Genomic DNA, 16,755 nt, shown 5'->3' with positions numbered 1-16,755 from the left:
CCGAGTTTCCAGCCTCCTCTTACCCAGCTCTGTAGTGAAGTCACGAAGCCCAGTTTGTGACATGACAGCAGTTTCTATGGAAACGGACTGATAGAATAAATACAGGCTATGACCTCACTGCAGGAGCATGTATCTGAGGAGCCGGGAGCGGATGAGCGAGAGAGGCTCTTACCGAAACAAGTCTGCAGCGTTCACTGCTCTGCTCCGGTGGGGCAATCGGCGGCTTCCCTTCTCACCAAGTTTTCCTAGCTCCTTATTAAGTTGGACTCCAGAGCCAGCCCCCCAGCAATGGGGCATTTATCACGCTGATTTTCAGTACGAGGGCAGGGTGAGCAGTACGACCCAGCTGGGAGGGCATGGGCCTGGGACTCAGGACACCTGGGTTCTCTTCCTAGCCCTGCCACTGACCTGCTGGGTGCCATTGGGCAAGTCTCTTCCCCTCCCAGCCCTTGTCTACTTAGACTGAGCTCTTCAAGGTGCGAGGCTCTGCAGGGATGGGACTAGAACCCAGGTCTGCGGGATGCAGGAAGGCCAGCGCCTCCATGTCACCACCTGGCAGCCACCATCTGCTTGTGGACATGACCACATGGACCTTGCGGAGATGAAGACTACAGGAAATACCGCCTCGGAAGACCAGACTGACAGCTTCCCTTGCAGTACCGATTGGTCCGGGGGAGTTCCAGGAAGCAGCCGTGCAACGAGCAGGACCCTCGGCTTCCACTACTGAACTTGGGACTCCGGTCCCGAGCCCTGGCTTTGGTACTTGGACTCTAACATCACCTTTGCCCCCAGGTTTTGGTACTTGAACTCGGACCCTGACTTTTCTCCTCCATCTCTGGCTTCCTTGCCACCCGCTGGCATCAGTACTCGGACCCTGACCCCAGTCCTGAACTCCGGCTAGCACTCTTAGGCGCCAGCCCCGGGTCTGACCCTTGACATAGGCCCCTGGTCTCCGAAACCAGCCCTGACCGCTAGGCCTGACTAGCCAAACCCTTGTTGCGACCCAGGGCAGGGACCCTCTCTCACTATGTCTGTGCAGCACCAGGCACACAGGGCCTGACCTCAGTTGCGCCTCTGGGACCTTCTGTAATACAAACAGACAATGCAACTGAGGCCCCAGAAGCTGCCATGCCACACCAATGAATCACACTTTTAAGCCAGACTTCAGAGAGGACATGACTCTTGGGCCAAGTATGCAGGATACAGCTGAGAAATCAGCTAAACTCCACTGAAGTCACTTCTGCAAATTAACACTGCTTGGCAGGCCTGACTAAGATACACAGGCAAATTCAGGAGGACAGAAACACCTTATGAAATACCCACTGCGTGGCTGCAGAGCAGGAATACTGTTGTACAGAAGGGCACTGGGGAGCAGCACCAGAATAAAAGCCATGTGTGCGCAGTACCAAAAGCCCCTTTCATGAAAGTTACAATTCAAGACAGTCCATAAAAGTGTGGGTGCCTCTTTGGAAACGCGTTGATCAGCAGAAATGGGCAGTGCACCAAGAATCGAAAGAGAACCTTACCTTCTCACTCAGCCCATCTTCCTCCTTCTCCAAGTCTTGGAGCCTGCAAGAGAATTGTGACTTGTTATAGTTTCTTTCCCCACTTGCAACGCAACAAGGTAACCATTGGGACATTTCCTTTGCGTCCCCAACTAGAAACAGGGGAAGGGGTACAGTTTCTATGGCCTCCCACTGCAGGAAAGGGATGGGAAAGGTCTCTGGCATAGTGGATGGTGACACTGGAAGTGCAAGCTCAACAGATACCGGCTTGCGGACAGTTTTCAAAAGCCACTGCGTGACTTCAGAGCCCTTGGAAGCCAGCATCTCTTGGAAAGCTGTTAGGGCTCGGAACAACTTAGAGAGTCTAAGCCGCTTTTCAAACTTTTCCCCTGCAAAACAAAGAGCGATAGTAAATTCTAGGGCTGGGATTGCAATGCCTCACTTCCCTTGGCTTCTGGGAAAATCCCAGCTCAAGCAACAAATGGAAAGGTCCCTTCAGCTGCCCACACAAAAGCAAGGGAAAGGGGCTTGGCCTCCCTGGATGCTCGCTAATCTCCAATGCAAGGGGTGTCTCATCACCCTCTCCTTTATGAGATGTGGCAGACCTGGTTCTAAGCAGCAAAGGCTGCCACAAGACTTCCATCCAGCGAGTGAGGCCCCACAACGGACAAGGTATATGCATCTGTCACCGAGATACTCTTCTAACGCTCTGGGAATGCTGCACCGGAGGGCCATGCTTTGGCTCCAGGTCTGCATGGATATCTCACTATTTACATAGCTGTCCCAATGCTCTGACAACATCGCTGCGTCCCTGACCACGCCGTGACTCACTGCCAAGGCCTCGCCTTATCGCAGCTCTTGCCAAGGACTGCACAAAACCCAACAGCTAAGGGCAAAGGATCAGAAATCCCTTGGCCATGCTCTAGAGGAGAACACACTCAGGAGACCCCGTCGGAGCACTTCCTCCTGCCTCGGCAAGCCTGGCTGTGTGGACGCTGTGGCGATGAGGCTCAGATACGGGCCTGGACAGAGCAGAACGGACGCAGGATAGCGTCTGGCCCTTGGGGAAAGCTCTCCGTCTGAGCCAGAGCCAAGCTGTGGATAGAAGAAATCCTTTTAGTGCTTCAGAGCAGAGAGGGGTCTCTCTCAATACGATGCATGGAGCCCGTGACAAGACACGGATTTCCGGAACAATGGTGACTTTCTAGAGGAGGGAGAACAGCGATGACTTTGGCCATACACTCACCGGCCACCAACTGACCCTACAGGACATTCCTTCGCACCAGAGACACCAGAAACAGCCTCCGGTCCCTGGCCCAGCCAGTTCTTCGCAACCTTCAAATGGACGGCTCAGCACATGTGTATTTCAACCCCAACTCTCCTCTTTCGCCTCTAGCTGCTGCCCGGGCATCAGTTGCCAAGCAATGCCATTGGCTGTCCTTTCATCAATTAAGAGTTAATTCCTAAGGTCAATGACTCATTACAGGCGCACACAGAGTTCAAATGAAATGAAATGGAGACACCAGGTCTCTGCCCAGACAGGGGAGAGGCTTATCAGGAGCCATTAGCAAAAACAAAGGAAAGACCATTTCCAGGAGAGGAGCCGCAATTCAGCAGTGCCCCAGCATTCCCTCCACATGCACAAACAGGCCTTGCAGAAGGACACGCAAACCTCCCCGAACTTTGGATTGCTTCTGTCACATACACATGCAAGAACACGACTGGACAGGGGCAGCTACACCAGGGAATGGCATAATTCCCCAACCCCATTGAGGAACAATCTCGCCCCTTGGAAGCGTCCCAGAGCACCGCCGCCAAGAGCCACTCCCTGGTTACCTAGGGCTGGCCCGCGTCCTGCAGAACACTACTGCTCAGCGACAAGACCCGTAGACGCAGACATGGGGCGTTTATTCCTGGTTCTGGGCACGTCATGTGGCGGGGTCCCACCACCCAAGCCCATCCTGCATTTACTGACACTGCAGCTAGCCTGTCTCCCTAACTTCACCTCATGTGCACCTACAGCAAGCTCTGGATGACTCGCAATCCAGCGCCCTCAGGGTACTGTTTCAGCTTCAGCGCCCCACCCACGGCGCATTGTATGGCAGGGTTTTCTTTAAGTTACAGGGACTGTTACTAGACCATGAGTAACTGAGTGCCTGTCAGTTTCTCTCAGTGCCCGCTCCATGGTTTGAGTTGCTAAGAAAGCCAGCTGGCTGTTGCTCCCACTAAGGCGCCCCAGCCCCCCCCACAGCAGAATGCAAACGAAAGGCCTCATAAGCACAGGGGCTTTGAAAGCACCAGGCTAAGCAGCAGTACCAGGAATCAAAGCCATTCATTTCCCCCCACACACCCCGCAAAGCCTCACTACGCATTCTTCCTGCAGCTTCTCTTAACTGTAGGCAACTAGTCCCGATTCCCTTTGCTTCGTTAACCAGTATTTTAAGGGGAGGGGGGAGGACGGACCAATGGCACCGTAGCTAAACAGAGGAAAGTAGCTTCAGGCTGCCTGTGATCCATCTTTTTAGTTAAGGGTCTGACTCCAACATTTCTGCTCCCTTCCCAGATACTTCGGAAAATTGCTCCCACTATTGATAGGGAAGGTTGTTCTCAGGGTTGCACAGCCATGCTCAGCGGGCTCAGTTTGCTCTGGACAGCAAACCTTTAACCCAAGAGTCACAACTGGGCCAGCGCAGCCCCCCCACAATTCACCGAGTGCACCTGGATCGCTTTGTGGCCTGCTGGCGAAGCAACAAGACCAGCATACGCAGTCCTCTGAACCGTCTCCTCTTCTACTAAGCACGAGGCACCGCAAGAACAAGGGGGGAGACAGAAGCCGAGCGGAACGGACAATAGCAGTGAGGGACCTGGGTTAAATTCTCACAGGAAGTGCACACACGCCACGTGCTACACACAATCGCCGCCACAGGCCCTGCTACTGCTCGCTGCAGAGGAAAACAGGAGAGTTACGTTCTTCCAGACAGGAGGTCGGGCCGCAAGCAGCTCGACGCAAAATTAAGAAGGAAACAGATTCCCTCTTCTGCAGCCACCGCTGATGTTAATTGCACATCCCTGGCCTGGTTTGCTAACTAGAATATTGTACCCCCACCACACACCCTCCAGTCTGCAACCAGAGCCGCACACAGGCAGGGGTGGATTGGACAGCAGGATTGGGGCCCCAGAGAGTGACAAAGGGAAGCAGATTTAAGGGGCCTAGGAGAAGCACAGCGGATCTGACCAGCATCAAGAGAAGTCATTTATTTTAATGAACGAGCGTCCAGTCTGACCCCAGATCCAGAGCAGAACACACCCGCCTGGGCAGTTAATATCCTGCACACGGGCAGACCCTCCCAAAGGGGAAAACAGAGTCTCTGATCTCAGGAAGTAACAACCTGCAATTCTAAACCACTCAGCCCCATGCCTACTTGTTTGGTGGGGGTGCAGAGAGGGAGCGGGAGCGTTTTCTGGACTTTCTTTGGTTCCCTCTCCTCTCCCCTAATGGCCTGGGGAAAATAAAAAGAGCTTTATAGGGCTTTGGATACACTAGAGCCAGCAGACTTCTGCCCCGTCAGGCCGAACAGCTAACAGGAAACAGGTTCTTGGCGCCAAGGGGCTGCCCCATATATCAGATCCGCCCCCTGCTGAATCAGGGTCGTGCCAAGACAAAGGCAGTTGCCTAAGGGGTGAGGGTGGTAATAACGAGGAAGGTTAATTGCAGACGGGCAGGAGGGTACATTTCCTTTGGGAGCAGATTGGCCTGGCCAGAGCAGCAGGGAGCCCCAGGCAGCCCAGAGGCGCCCTAATGGAGGGCAGGGCGGTCCTGCCCGGCCCGTGGCACGTCATTTGCAGAAGGATGGGTGTCCATGGGCAGCTGGAGGATCACCTACCCTGGCCTCCTGCACAGCACAGGCAGCTGCCTGCTGCCCCCCAACCACATGCCCCCCACGTTCTGATCGGATGCTGGGCTCTCCTTCACTTCCTGTCCTAAACAGCTGCGTGTGTGGGGGACGCGGTGCTGGGAAGGAGAAAGACAAAGCAGCCTGGTGCCATACAGGGGTGGGGAAAACAGGATGGGGTCTAACCCCCCCTCCCATTTCCTGGATCCACCGTTATAGGCTCTGGGGCTCCCAGCAGGACAGGGGGCCCCAAGCAAAGGACAAGGTGCGGGGAGGCAGGGCCAGATAAAATAACTCCTAAGACCCCCTGACGTAGCCCAGGGGGACGTGCCACCCCACGTGATTGGGGACCCCATTCGGGGGAGACACATGCTTCCCTCCCCGCCTCCGCTCCCCCCTCCCAGGCCGGGGCTCAGCCCCTGGGGGCAAACACACCCGGCCCCCCAACCCGGGGTCTGTCAGCCGCAGGGGGCAAAGCTCAGCAGGGCTCACCCCATGCACTAGCCCAAGGGGTGGCCTAAGTTTGTGGGGACCAGACTCCAATGGGGGAACCCCCAGCCCCCCAATAGCCTCCCCACAGCAACGGTCTGTAGGGGGCCACTGCCCTCTTGAGGGGGGAATCAGACCTCAATGTGCGGGGTCTGTGGGGGAGAACCTGACTAGGGTGGCCGCACGGGCGGGGACTGGAGGAGAGGGGTCTCGGACCGGGGGGCACTTAGACTGGGGGAGGACCGGACAGGGAGGTGCAGGGGGTGTCTCGGACGGGGGGGACCGGACAGGGGCACTGGGGGGGTGTCTAGGACCGGGGGGACTGGACGGGGGTGCCTCGGACCAGATAGGGGGTGCGTGGTGGGGTCACAGACCGCGCGGACAGGATGGCGGGTGCGGATGGGGTGTCTCGGACCAGATGTGGGGCCTCGGACCAGACGGGAACTGTATGGGGGTCCAGGGGGCCTTGGACCGGATGGGGGGGGGACCAGCTCAGACTGGGGGTACCGGACCAGGGGTGCAGGGGGCTCGGACCGGACGGGGGCTTGGACCGGGGGACCGGAGGGAGGGTGGCTCGGAACAGACGGGGAGCGCATGGGGGAGTGGCTCGGACCGGACAGGGGCACGGGGTGTGTGTGTGTCTCGGACCGGACGGAGACCAGTCGGGGGCGCGAGGTGTCTCAGACCGGGGTGGGTGCGGGGGTCCCCCATTGGAATCTGGTCCCCACAGTGTGTGGCTCGGACCGGACAGGGGGCGGCTCGGACCGGACGGGGGGCGGCTCGGACCGGACGGGGGGCGGACGGGGGGGCAGAGCAGGGTGTCTCGGACCGGACGGGGACCGGACAAGGGGCAGCTCGGACCGGACGGGGACCGGACAGGGGGCAGCTCGGACCGGACGGGGACCGGACAGGGGATGCATGGGGGGGTTGTGTGTCTCGGACCGGACGGGGACCGGACAGGGGGCGGCTCGGACCGGACGGGGGGCGGCTCGGACCGGACGGGGACCGGACGGGGGGGCAGACCAGGGTGTCTCGGACCGGACGGGGACCGGACAGGGGGCAGCTCGGACCGGACGGGGACCGGACAGGGGGCAGCTCGGACCGGACGGGGACCGGACAGTGGGTGCATGGGGGGGGTTGTGTGTCTCGGACCGGACGGGGACCGGACAGGGGGCAGCTCGGACCGGACGGGGGGCGGCTCGGACTGGATGGGGACCGGACGGGGGGGCAGACCAGGGTGTCTCGGACCGGACGGGGACCGGCCAGGGGGCAGCTCGGACCGGACGGGGACCGGCCAGGGGGTGCATGGGGGGGTTGTGTGTCTCGGACCGGACGGGGACCAGACAGGGGGCAGCTCGGACCGGACGGGGACGCGGGGGGGTGCCTTGGACCAGACAGGGGGCGCACGGGGGGGTGTCTCGGACCGGACGGGGGAATGGACGGGGGCGCACGGGGGGGTGTCTCGGACCGGACGGGGGCCGGGGGAATGGACGGGGGCGCACGGGGGGGTGTCTCGGACCGGACGGGGGCCGGGGGAATGGACGGGGGCGCACGGGGGGGTGTCTCGGACCGGACGGGGGCCGGGGGAATGGACGGGGGCGCACGGGGGGGTGTCTCGGACCGGACGGGGGCTGGGGGAATGGACGGGGGCGCGCGGGGGGTGTCTCGGACCGGACAGGGGTGCGGAAGGGGGTGTCTCGGACCGGGCGTGGACCGGACGGGGGCACGGAGGGGGGGGCGTGGCTCGGACCGGACGAGGGCGCGGAGGGGGGAGCGTGGCTCGGACCGGACGGGGGCGCGGACCGGGGGACTGGACGGGGGCGGGGAGGGGGGGGGCTCGGACCGGACGCGGACGGGGGCGCGGACCGGGGGACCGGACGGGGGCGCGGAGGGCGGGGGGCTCGGACCGGACGGGGGCGCGGACCGGGGGGGGTGGCTCGGACCGGGGTACCGGACGGGGGCGCGGAGGGGGGGGGGTGGCTCGGACCGGGCGCGGACCGGGGGGGGGCGCGGACCGGGGGGGGGGGGCGCGGACCGGACGCGGACCGGACGGTGGCGCGGAGGGGGGGGCTCGGACCGGACGGGGGCGCGGAGGGGGGGGTGGCGCGGACCGGACGCGGACCGGACGGGGGCGCGGAGGGGGGGGCTCGGACCGGACGGGGGCGCGGAGGGGGGGGTGGCTCGGACCGGACGCGGACCGGACGGTGGCGCGGAGGGGGGGGCTCGGACCGGACGGGGGCGCGGAGGGGGGGGCTCGGACCGGACGGGGGCGCGGAGGGGGGGGGCTCGGACCGGACGCGGACCGGACGGTGGCGCGGAGGGGGGAGCTCGGACCGGACGGGGGCGCGGAGGGGGGGGTGGCTCGGACCGGACGCGGACCGGACGGGGGCGCGGAGGGGGGTGGCTCGGACCGGACGCGGACCGGAGGCGGGGCCGGCACTCACCGCCTGCGCAGCTCGGCGGGCAGCGGGGCGGGGGGCAGCGGGGCGGCCCGGGCCGGCATCGGGGGCGGCGGGCGGGAGCCAGGGGCCGGGAGACGATTTCGCGCGGAAACCAGCCACGGGGGGAGGGAGGGGGGAGGGGGCGGGACAAACCATCCGGGAGGGGGGCGGGCGGTACCATTTACGGGGGCAGGGACATACCATCCGTCCGGGGCTGGGAGGTACCACTTGCGGGGGGGCGGTACCATCTATGGGGGGGTGTGGGACAAACCATGAGGGAGGGGAGCCGGGGTTCGGCAGGCGGGTCCCGGAGACAGAGCGGGTGGGATGTACCATGTTCGCCCAGGGCAGGGGGTGGAAGTGAGTGGCGGGATGTACCATCCTGGAGGTGGGATGGGGGGCACCACAGGAACCCGGATGGCACACGTGCTCCCCGGGGAGGGGGGCAAAGGGAGGGGACGCCCTAATTTCCATAATGGGCGGGGGGCGGGAAGAACGATGCGCGGAAGGGAAGTGTGTGACACGGGATGTACCATATTGCGGGGAAACGGGACGTACCACACCTGAGAGAGTGGGGGGTACCAAGTGCACTTAGGGCAGAGGGGTGACAGTTGGGATGTACCATCCTTTACGGGGGGGAGAGAATGTGCCATGTAAACTGAGGCAGAGGGGGAGCTGGGATATACCATCAAGGGGATAGTAGAGGAAGGCCTTTGGGGCGTACCACGCGGATGGGGGGGTGGTACCACTCTCCCAGGGCCCCAGGCCGTTGCTCGGCAACAGGAGGGTGGGGGTAAATGTCGTCGGCGGGATCCCGGCTGGCGACACCTCGAGGGGCCTGGCAGGGGCCAGGGCGGGTACCACCTCTGGAACCAGGCTCCTGCCCCCCGGGCCGGGATGGGAGATGGCGCCCGATCCCGGGCTGCACCATGGCCCTGCCCCTGGGCGTCAGCACCCCCCGCACCCGCACCCGCCGGGACACAGAGTGACGCTCGCACACGCACCGCCAGACACACGCGCACACCGGGACACAGAGTGACACTCGCACACGCACCGCCAGACACGCACCGCCAGACACCCGCGCACACCGTGACACAGAGTGACGCTCGCACACGCACCGCCAGACACGCACCGCCAGACACACGCGCACACCGGGACACAGAGTGACGCTCGCACACGCACCGCCAGACACGCACCGCCAGACACCCGCGCACACCGTGACACAGAGTGACGCTCGCACACGCACCGCCAGACACGCACCGCCAGACACACGCGCACACCGGGACACAGAGTGACGCTCGCACACGCACCGCCAGACACGCACCGCCAGACACCCGCGCACACCGGGACACAGAGTGACGCTCGCACACGCACCGCCAGACACGCACCGCCAGACACCCGCGCACACCGTGACACAGAGTGACGCTCGCACACACACCGCCAGACACACGCACACACCGGGACACAGAGTGACGCTCGCACACGCACCGCCAGACACCCGCGCACACCGGGACACAGAGTGACACTCGCACACGCACCGCCAGACACGCACCGCCAGACACCCGCGCACACCGTGACACAGAGTGACGCTCGCACACGCACCGCCAGACACACGCACACACCGGGACACAGAGTGACGCTCGCACACGCACCGCCAGACACCCGCGCACACCGGGACACAGAGTGACACTCGCACACGCACCGCCAGACACACGCGCACACCGGGACACAGAGTGACACTCGCACACGCACCGCCAGACACGCACCGCCAGACACCCGCGCACACCGTGACACAGAGTGACGCTCGCACACGCACCGCCAGACACACGCGCACACCGGGACACAGAGTGACGCTCGCACACGCACCGCCAGACACGCACCGCCAGACACCCGCACCCGCCGGGACACAGAGTGACGCTCGCACACGCACCGCCAGACACACGCGCACACCGGGACACAGAGTGACGCTCGCACACGCAACGCCAGACACGCACCGCCAGACACCCGCACCCGCCGGGACACAGAGTGACGCTCGCACACGCACCGCCAGACACACGCGCACACCGGGACACAGAGTGACGCTCGCACACGCAACGCCAGACACGCACCGCCAGACACCCGCACCCGCCGGGACACAGAGTGACGCTCGCACACGCACCGCCAGACACGCACCGCCAGACACCCGCGCACACCGGGACACAGAGTGACAGTCACATACGGACACACACACGCACTGTGAAACACACACACACTCGTGCACACAGAGTGACACACACGCACCGCCAGACACGCACCGCCAGACACCCGCACCCGCCGGGACACAGAGTGACGCTCGCACACGCACCGCCAGACACGCACCGCCAGACACACGCGCACACCGGGACACAGAGAGACGCTCGCACACGCACCGCCAGACACGCACCGCCAGACACGCGCGCACACCGGGACACAGAGAGACGCTCGCACACGCACCGCCAGATACGCACCGCCAGACACGCGCGCACACCGGGACACAGAGTGACGCTCGCACACGCACCGCCAGACACACGCGCACACCGGGACACAGAGTGACGCTCGCACACGCACCGCCAGACACGCACCACCAGACACCCGCGCACACCGGGACACAGAGTGACGCTCGCACACGCACCGCCAGACACGCACCCACCATGACACAGAGTGACACACACGGACACACACGCGCACCGCCAGACGCGCGCACACGTCCACAGACCGTGACACAGAGTGACAGTCACACACGGACACAGACATGCACTGTGAAACACACACACACACGTGCACACAGAGTGACACTCCCACACGGACGCACCCACGCACCGCCAGACGCACGCGTGCACATACAAGTCCCTTAGATAGACGCGTGGCCGCCCACACTCACTCCCACAAGCTGCGAACTGATGGCAGGTTTCTGGGGCCGGGGTGGAATTCCCCGAACCCTGGGGCTGGGGCTGGGCCCTCGGTGTCCCCCAGCACAAGCTCCATCACAGGACACACAAGCCGCGGGTGCCAAATCCCAGGCGCGGCCCTGGGCGGGCAAAGCCAGCAGCCGGGCTGCTTTCACCGGCCGCAGGCCCAGCAGGGGCCAATTGTATCCAGCACGTCCTCCCCGTCCCCCCCAGGCAGTGCCCGCCAAGGGCAGGAGCCAGCTGCAGACACAAGCCCCCAGCCCCGGCCCGCCCCTCGGAGCTAGGGCAGAGGCTGGCTCTGGTGGCAGGGCAGAGGCATTCCTGGGACACCTGCTGTGTTTAGACCAGGGCGCACCCTGACGGACGCATCGCGCAGCGGGGAGGCGAGCGTCACGACCTGGGCCGGCTGCAGGGAAAACGAAGGGCTCAGTCGGCTTCGTTCTGAGGCCTAAGCTGGGCCGGACGTGATGCCTAGGCCTCCTGCCGTCAGGAGGGCTATGGGGCCCTGCCCAGGACAGAGGTCACCCTCAGGGCACTAGCTTGGCACAAGAACCATGTTACGGGGGCACAACCCTCCCAGGGTTACCTGGCATGGCCCCTGCTCGTAGCAACACTCAGGCCCCTTCAGGCTACGTAACAGGGGCCTCAGCATGGCCAAACCACCCCATAAGGGTCCCCCTGCATGGCCGGTGTGGAGCTGGCAGAAAGGGCCTGCTCCCAGCCCCTGGTGTAGGGGCTGAATGAGGGGCATGGCCCGAGCCCACTGTTCTGTGGCCATGCTCTGCCTCCCAAGGGCCACGGGGGCAGAGCGTGTGTTAGAGCAGCCCTGCGGCTGCTCTAACTAACACTAAGGCAGGGCCTCACAGCCCCCGCAGCCCTGCCCGAAGCCCAGGAATGGGGTAGCTGAGGGTCAGGCCAGATGTATTTGAACATTTTTCTTTTCCTGTCCGCACAGGCAAAGATAACAGCCCCCGGCTCCAACGCAGCCACATTTCGCAGCCACGGTTACACGTGGCTCTCTCTGGACAAAGCCCTAGAGGCCAGTTCCTGGGGCGCAGACCCACGGCCCTGCTCAGTCCTTTCTGGAGGGGGTCTGATGTCCCAGGAGGGACTGGTGGCAGGTGTCACCCCAGCACAGCTGACTAAGAGGGGACCCATGAGCCCCAGATCAGATCCATAAGGTGCAGCGGGTGGGGGCAGGAGGTGCTGGGTGGGGGTGTTGTGACCACAGAGTCCTGGGCTAGGATGGCGGAGGCTGGTGTGGAGCTGGGGAGAGGCTGAGGGCTGTACGAAGTGCCCCAGGAGCAGAGCAGGATGCTGAGAGCGGGGATCTGCCTCTTCACAGTGAGAGCATTTCTGGGCTTGAACCTTGGGTGAAGGAAAGGCCCTGGCTCCGCTACGCAGGGGTTGTGCCACCGGGAGCTGCCACCCGGCCAGGTTTCCCCAGGAGCGTCCCTTTGTTGAGGAATCTGCCCGGGTGCTCAATGCACACAGGGGGCTGGACAATTTTATGGCCCCAGGACCATCCTGGATGTCCTGTTTCTTTTGCGCCTCAGAGGTGGCAGCCCTGCACCCCAGCCATGGTGGAGGCGGGGAACCAGAGAGACCTGACCTGGACCCGTCTGGAGCTGGGAAAGACCCCAAGCTACCTGAACCCCAGGACGGGCTGTAGGACTGGAAGCCCGGAGAAACGGAGGCCTAGACCCTCCTTCCTCTTCTTCTCCTTCTTCTTCGTGTGGCGGACGTAGCGGGGAGCAGCAGCTAATCTTGCCCTGGGGTGGCGCAGCCAGGGACCCGCGTCTGGAGCCGCGGAGAGAAGCCCTGGGATGCCTCCTGCGTATTTGTGACCCCGGCGCTGAGCCACTCTGTGCTCCGCGGCCACAGCTGCACACTGGGGAGTCTCCGAGGTTCTCTCCGTGCAGCAAGCGTCCGCATCCGGCACGGCTCGTGTGGCTGTGGTTCAGGGCCGAGATTAGTGGGAGATGGAACCCGGGGATCCTCTGCGTGGGGCCTTTCACGAGGGGTTGATTTGCAACTTCTTGTGAACGCCACTTGGCTTTCCCAGCATCCGCCGGGTGGAAGGTGAAACGCCTGTGTCCGAAAGGGCTCCCGCGGCTCCTGGCGGTGGCGAGGGCTGTTGTGATGGTGCCGGTGGAGGGGGAGACATTCGTTGTCCGCGATCCTCCGCAGTTCCCGAAGGCTGGGGGCATCGCAGCGAACAGATGGAGGGGGGCGACGTGCGATGCCACTAGGGAGAGCAAGTAATGTCCCCCGCCCCCCCCCAGACAAACCTGCCCGGGGAGTGGGCATGGGCCTGGGGTGTATGAGGGGTGGGCGCATCCTTGTGGCAGCATGAGGTTTGCACGAGGGGCGGGCCCTGGTGCCGTGCTCCCTGGCATGCAGCCGTGCTCTGCGTTCACTAGCGCCTGAGTTCCGGCGGCTAAGGGCTCGCGCCCCATCCCCGTCCTTAGAGCCCCAGGTGCGAGCGCCCTGCAGGGACCGTGCCGGGGCCGCCCTGGGGGCTGTGGCTCCACGTTGCCGTCAGCGGCTGCTCCGGGGGGGGGGTCCTCTGGGGCTCAAGTTTTCATCCTTCTCGAGGGGAGAGCCATGCGCATGCCGACACCGGGCGCTCCAAATGCGGGACTGTCCGGGCCCATCTCGCCCCCCGTCCCATCGCTGGCAGGGGCAGCACCGGCCGCTTCCGAGGCAGGGGCGTGAAGCCCTGCAGGAGGCAGCCAAGGGATAAGCTGCCTCTTGGAGAGGTTCCCTCCTGACCCCAGATAGCTAGAGGCTGGGTCACGCCCTGGAGCATGCCTGGGCCTCTGGGAGACGCCTTCGAACCAAGCTCCTGCTTTGGTTTTTTTGCTCAAGAGTCAAGGTTTTGCCCAAGCATCTCCAGGCAAAATGTCACCCCCTCCCCCACGGCAGCACGGTGCGCTCTTCAGTGGCCGTGCTCCACCCCAGAAGTGGCCAGGTCTCAGTGCAGGGCCCTTCTTCGGCCAGTCGCCCTCCTCTGCCCCACAAACCACCCCGTTGACTTCAGGGGGTTATTACTGACCAGAGCCCAGGCTGGCCGCAGACACGGCCCGTTGCGCTTTGAGGGGAGCAGCTCTTCTCCCTCATCGTAGTGCTCGCTCTGCCCCCGGAGTCCAGGGAGCGAGTGATCTTAGCCCAGCGAGCTCAAAGGGCCACGCTCCGCTCTCGGAAGGGTTAATCAAAGAGGCCTCGCTGTCTTACCACATGGCCAGTCGCTTGCCGGGGACTCCACAGGGTGCGGCTGGCCCTGGCGTGACATGGCTGCACTACGGAGGGGAGTGGGTCTAGCCGTGGGCAGGGTTCCTGGCCTAGCAGACAGCGGGGAGCAGCAGACGGGAACAATCTGGATCTGACACTGTCCCGTGTGACGTTCTCAAGGAGCAGTTCTCAACAGGGCCCTGTCAAACAGGGGGATGTATCCAGCGGGGGCCTGCACGGGTCAGTCCTGGGTCTGGGACTATCCAATATGTTCATTAACGACGTGGATCGTGGAGTGCAGAGCGCGCTTAGAAATGGGCGGATGACACCCGGGTGGGAGGGGCTGGGAGCACTCGGGAGGCAGGTTTGGGATTCAAAACGACCGTGACAAACTGGAGAATTGGTCTGAGATCAACAAGCTGAAATTCAATAAAGACCAGTGCAGAGTCCTGCACGTGGGAAGGGTGTGACGTTATTGACATGAACTGGGACCGTATAGATCATTGTTGCAACCAAGGTCCTGTAGTTGCACCAAATCTTGTACAAAGGAGTCCAGGGCGGGGTCTATGAAGCGGTTGTGAGTTGCTGGGTATGAGGATGCTGTCTGTGTGTGTGTGTCGTTTGGGTAGGTGACGTTACGGCTGTTGGCTCTGGCCTTCTATCTCAATGTGTCGTGATTCTAACACACGCTGGAGAGCACCCAGAGGAGAGCGGCCGGACTGAGCGAAGGTTCGGCCAGCCCGCGTGCGAGGAACGTTACAAACCCTGGGCCTGTTTGGTCCGGAGAGGAGAAGCCTGGGGGGGCCCTGAGAACTGGCCTCACACGCGCAGGGCTGGGGCAGGGAGAGGGTCTGTTCTCCAGGGCCACTGGGGCAGGACAAGGAGTCTGGGGCTCTGTCTGCAGCCGGGGAGGGTTCGTTAGAGATCCGGGGAAACGATCCAACGCTCAGGGTGGTGACGCTGTGGGCCAGGCTCCCCGGGGCGGTTGCGGGATCCCCGTCACCAGTGGGTTTAAGAGCAGGTGGCCAAATGCCTGGCAAGGGCTGGGCTAGGTGTAACTTGGCCCTGCCTCAGCGCTGGGGGCTGGGCTAGCAGCCTTCCCAAGGGCCCTGCCTGCCCAACTTTCCACAGCCAGCCTCGTGACCCTGGCATCACACACACACCACTCGTGTCTGCAGCTGCTCGCAAGGGCCATGAGTAATTTCCAGTCAGAATCTGCATGTGGGCGCGAGGGATGGAATGACTGGGGAACTGGGGGAGGATCCGAAAAGGCAGCAGTGGGAGGCAGTAAGTCAAGGGGTGCGTCAGAGCAGCAGGATTTCAGAACAATCCCACAGGCCAGTGTCCACACCAGGGACAACGTACTTCTCCCGAGCTGGCCAGGGCGCAGGGAGCATCACTCCTTCCCCACGGTTTGTCTATGCTGCAATGCGTCTACACATGCTGTAAGCCCACGGCGGATTGCACAAAGGGGCTATGAAGTGTGATGGTGGGGGGACCTGGTCATTGTCTGCTCCCCAGGGCCGAGTGTAAGTTAGAGCAGCCCCAAGGCTGCTCTGACACCAGGCCCCGGTGTGGTGTCAGGACACAGGGAGCACAAAGGTGGTTCAGAGCCACCTCCTCCCAGGGTGACTCAGCCCCAGGTCTGTCACACTCTGGAGCTGCATCTGGGATGAATTTGACCCTGTGGGTTCTGATTTGGAGCAAGAGGTCTCATTAGAGCAACCTTTCCCACAGGAGTCCCAGAACTTCCTGCTTCCCTGGGGTGCCAGGCCCAAGCCCCAAGAATAGCCTTTCTCAGGCTATTCTGGGAGCTCCGTGCCTTGTCCTGGCCGGATCCAGGAACGCAGAGGAAGAGAGTGAGAAGCCAGAACCCAGGGTTTGCAAACCCCCTCCTCCATGCCCTGGTTCTCGTTCCCTGCCCATGGTCCCATCTGCTCTTCCAACAGCTGGTCCCTTCCTCAGCCCCTGCCATCACAGCTTGGCCTTCCATTCAGCTGCTTCTCTCCCATTAGCTCAAAAAGCCAGGCTCAAGTAAGGAAAGCAGCCAGGACCGTCTGCCCGGTGGCCTCCCGGGGAATCTGGCCTGCAGATTCGAGATCTGTGTTTCCAAGTTCCTGGCGCTTTGGGGTGACTCCTTTTCCAGGCTCCCAACCCACTTCGCCCTCACAGGGCCTGATTTCCACGCCCTTCCGAGACCCGGGCACTGCCAGCTGCGCCCCCCAAACCCGCCCTGCGCTCTGGGGGGAGGTTCAGGACATTGACC

At 63.1% G+C, this 16,755-nt stretch overlaps 1 protein-coding gene across 4 annotated transcripts in view; it reads right to left on the bottom strand.

Annotated features, from left to right (window-relative positions):
• DNMT1 (DNA methyltransferase 1) overlaps positions 1 to 8,583 on the bottom strand; it is a 32,895-nt gene extending 24,312 nt beyond the window's left edge. The window contains exons 1-2 of one of the 4 annotated variants that reach the window (XM_084610360.1): positions 8,530 to 8,583; positions 1,527 to 1,569 (exon numbers count right to left, since the gene is read on the bottom strand). In XM_084610360.1, coding sequence (XP_084466486.1) covers positions 1,527 to 1,569; positions 8,530 to 8,576 — 90 coding nt within the window. In that variant the 5' untranslated portion in view covers positions 8,577 to 8,583. Of the gene's footprint in view, positions 1 to 1,526; positions 1,570 to 2,110; positions 2,164 to 4,223; positions 4,284 to 8,331; positions 8,400 to 8,529 lie in introns of those variants that run through there. The other 3 variants (XM_084610359.1, XM_084610361.1, XM_084610358.1) reach the window with 3 other exon arrangements.
• Positions 8,584 to 16,755: the final 8,172 nt, after the last annotated feature.

This window comes from Lepidochelys olivacea, assembly GCF_965140295.1.
Source record: "Lepidochelys olivacea isolate rLepOli2 genome assembly, chromosome: 20".
Taxonomy (NCBI): domain Eukaryota; kingdom Metazoa; phylum Chordata; order Testudines; family Cheloniidae; genus Lepidochelys; species Lepidochelys olivacea.
Note: the sequence above shows the minus strand (reverse complement) of the source record. Positions and strands in the feature narration are given on the sequence as shown.